Consider the following 2958-nt stretch of genomic DNA (forward strand, 5'->3'; position numbering starts at 1 on the left):
TTACAGTAAGCAGAAAAGTGAAGCAATTTGAAACTGTTTTACAATTTCAAGGGTAATATTCAGCATAAATGAATAAGATACAATAAATATAGATTGATTAAAGCTGCTTTTTGTAATGTTCTTTTCCTGAAACAGAATAAATTGAAATAAAACTACAATAGTTAATTTCTTGTGCTGTTTGTAGTCACATTTTACACTTGATAGTAAATGATTAAAAAAACGAATAATGAGAACAACAAATTCAGCTAAACGAGCATCAACGGTTGCAACTGCATTACAAAGAAAAGCAGTGAAAAGCTGTCATTTGCATTGTAACCATCTCTGTTCCAGATGCTCAACTTTGAGAGGAAGCCAATATTAAACCTTTGTTTCCATATTGACGGCGCTAGTCAAGCGACACGCATTCTCAGTGATCAATTGAAGCATTGTCTTTCTGACAATTTATCAACTACGCTTATTTGCGCTAGTACTGCCGACGGTTATTTAAAAAGAAGAAAGCTGTTGTCCAGTCGCTCCTCTTTTCTGTCTGTCTGATGGCTTCTGGATCAGCTTGGGCAAAAACTTTTTCTCGGTTTGCTTACAGATTGGATAGACAAAAAAGGATCCATTGTGTAGGTTTTAATTATCCCTCCGACCAACCTTACCACCGCCAGTGGGGATCGCATTGTTGGCTTCTTTCTATTACCGTTCATCTCTTCACTGATCACTGGGCGCATAATTTTTCATTATGCGTCAATTGAAGCCTTCTTCTACACTTTTGGTGCCGATAGTTTTTTTTTCACTTGATTTTCAAAGAAACCAATGTCTTTTTGAATAGCTTTCTCTGAAAAATTTTCTCTTAGTCAATAAAATGAAATTCGAGCCAAATACAATGAATACAACGGATTCTTTGTCACTTTTCAAAGACATTTCCATTATTACTGGAGACGTGTCAAATTTTTCTTTTCACTGAATTTCAACATTAAGCATATCGGTTTAATTTCTTTGCTGAAATTGCACATCGTCTCATGCCTTACACCTTCGAAAAATTGACCAAAATAGTCACTGGAAAATTATTTTTGATTTTGACACATTTAAACTGTTATTTTAAATTATTACTTTGTAAACGAATAAGTATCATCCATGTATATGTCAGCTTTTGTAAATGATCTATTGCAGGTGAGCGTATTATTCATTTTAAAAAGAAGCTACGATATGAAATTTAGAAGAAAACATTATCACATATGTTTATTTTATGAAAAGAATTAATCTTTCAATTATTACAATAACAGAGATGTTTACGGAATTGGCTGATCGTTTTTCATACAGTATTTTTAAAGTCGTATCAGATTTTGCTGAACAAAATATAAATATTTCTCATTCTCAAATACAGTTTTTAAAAGTTGGTGAACTGTCCAAAAGCATAAACTCTTAAAGATGCATAAACTTGCAAATAGAATTACAAGATAAAACATACGGTCAGAAGAAGCAGTTTTTACTTAATAATTACGTTCACAAAACTTCATTAGATTATTTTCACATTCTATGTCGTAATTGTACGTGAAAAGATGCCTATGTTGCATTCTGCGGTGTTTTTTTCCACCCACATTGCTTTTTTACGTAAGCTTTAGCTCATCCAGAATTTACCGTTTCACCGCACAGTTGCTTTGTCCATTTCTATTTGTCAGTGTATATGTTTCTCTGTAAATTTTCAACTTTTAAATATTCTTCAATGCTCAGCTTCTACATTCTATTTTGCTTGACTTTGTTCAATCTAAATCAATCTTAAAGTTAAATATATTTTGATTAAAATATTCAATTTTAAAATTCATTTATTTAAGGAAACTATTGAAAACATTTGTTTAAATCCAACTTTAAAATTTGTATTTTAAAAGCGTTGGTTTAAACGTTTAGTTCAAAAACAAAATAAAAGTTTAAAAGATTTGAATTTGAAATTTGAAAGCAAACTTTTTATAACAGGTATTTTTTTATCGCTTGGAAAGATGAAATTGTTTTTTCGCTTTACTTTGCTAAGTGGCTTTGCGTAGATGTCAAGCACAATAAATTTGGCAGGTCTGAATAATTTATAGTTCTTGAACAGATGCTAAAACGTTAAAAAGATTTAATGCTCACATTTTCGAATGAAAAACAATACTTCAGTTTATACTGCTAGCTTTTAACTATTTAAATTATTTTTATAATTTTTAAAGCGGTTTTGAAAAAAATTTTCGATGCTATAACATTCTGCTGAACATGATGATTTAATTGAATTAGAGAAAGTGTAGAAATCCAAATACAGTCTACTTAACTGTTATCAAAGGCATTCTTAGTGTGTATAACTTTGTCGAATTAATAGTAAATGTATGTAAATATAAATCATATTTTAAATCTCATGTTTTCTAAATGTAAATCATATTTTAAAGACATATCTTAAGCATACATTATGTATATGTGTGTGGGTATGGGTTATTGTTATTATCATCATTTTATATCAGAATTTGATCTCAAAAAAAGGAACAAAATTCAGTAGGAATCCTGATTCTGGAACATGTTTGATTGGTTTGGCAAAGAATCTGTATTGTAATAAATCATTGAGTAATAAAATTACTATTAATTATCAAATTATTATCATATTGATACACTTATTAGCATTTGATTACTGAATTGAAAATTAGACTGTGGCTTTCGCATATAAAAACGTTAAAATGGAAGTCCAGCGATACGTTTCCTTCAAAATATCCATACACAGTGAATAATTATCTCTTTATGTAGATATGCAGAAATATAAAAATATTTAAGCAACATTAAACAAAAGGTAATTTAATAATGGTATTGGCATAATTGTCGGTCGATGTGCAAAATATGCATGGCAGACAAATCAATTTTTAGTAAAATTGTAAATATACAAATAAATTGTAATCTAGAAAGTTTTATAATGAATATTCATTCAGTGAAATTTCAGCAGAAAAAAAATTAATG

The 2958-nt window shown here is 29.4% G+C and overlaps 1 protein-coding gene across 1 annotated transcript; it reads right to left on the bottom strand.

The window, feature by feature from the left end:
* On the bottom strand, nt 1-1175 carry Tsp_01000 (conserved hypothetical protein). The gene is made up of 4 exons (XM_003376683.1): nt 1099-1175; nt 922-1044; nt 364-433; nt 1-126 (listed from the first exon to the last, which is right to left on the bottom strand). Exons 1-4 carry the CDS (start codon nt 1173-1175, stop codon nt 1-3), a joined length of 396 nt encoding a protein of 131 aa, XP_003376731.1.
* Between the last annotated feature and the right edge of the window lie 1783 nt (nt 1176-2958).

The sequence above is a fragment of the Trichinella spiralis genome (genome assembly GCF_000181795.1).
Source record: "Trichinella spiralis strain ISS 195 chromosome Unknown Scfld4, whole genome shotgun sequence".
NCBI classification, from domain to species: Eukaryota; Metazoa; Nematoda; class Enoplea; order Trichinellida; family Trichinellidae; genus Trichinella; species Trichinella spiralis.

What these genes read in the sequence shown, in the direction of transcription:
- Tsp_01000 (XM_003376683.1), bottom strand. Translation starts at nt 1,175, where the DNA reads ATGAATAATACGCTCACCTGCAATAGATCATTTACAAAAGCTGACATA. An exon ending in GATACTTATTCGTTTACAAA is followed by an intron (nt 1,045 to 1,098) that starts GTAATAATTTAA and finishes ATAATTTTCCAG; the next exon opens with TGACTATTTTGGTCAATTTT. An exon ending in CCGTCAATATGGAAACAAAG is followed by an intron (nt 127 to 363) that starts GTTTAATATTGG and finishes ATTCTGTTTCAG; the next exon opens with GAAAAGAACATTACAAAAAG.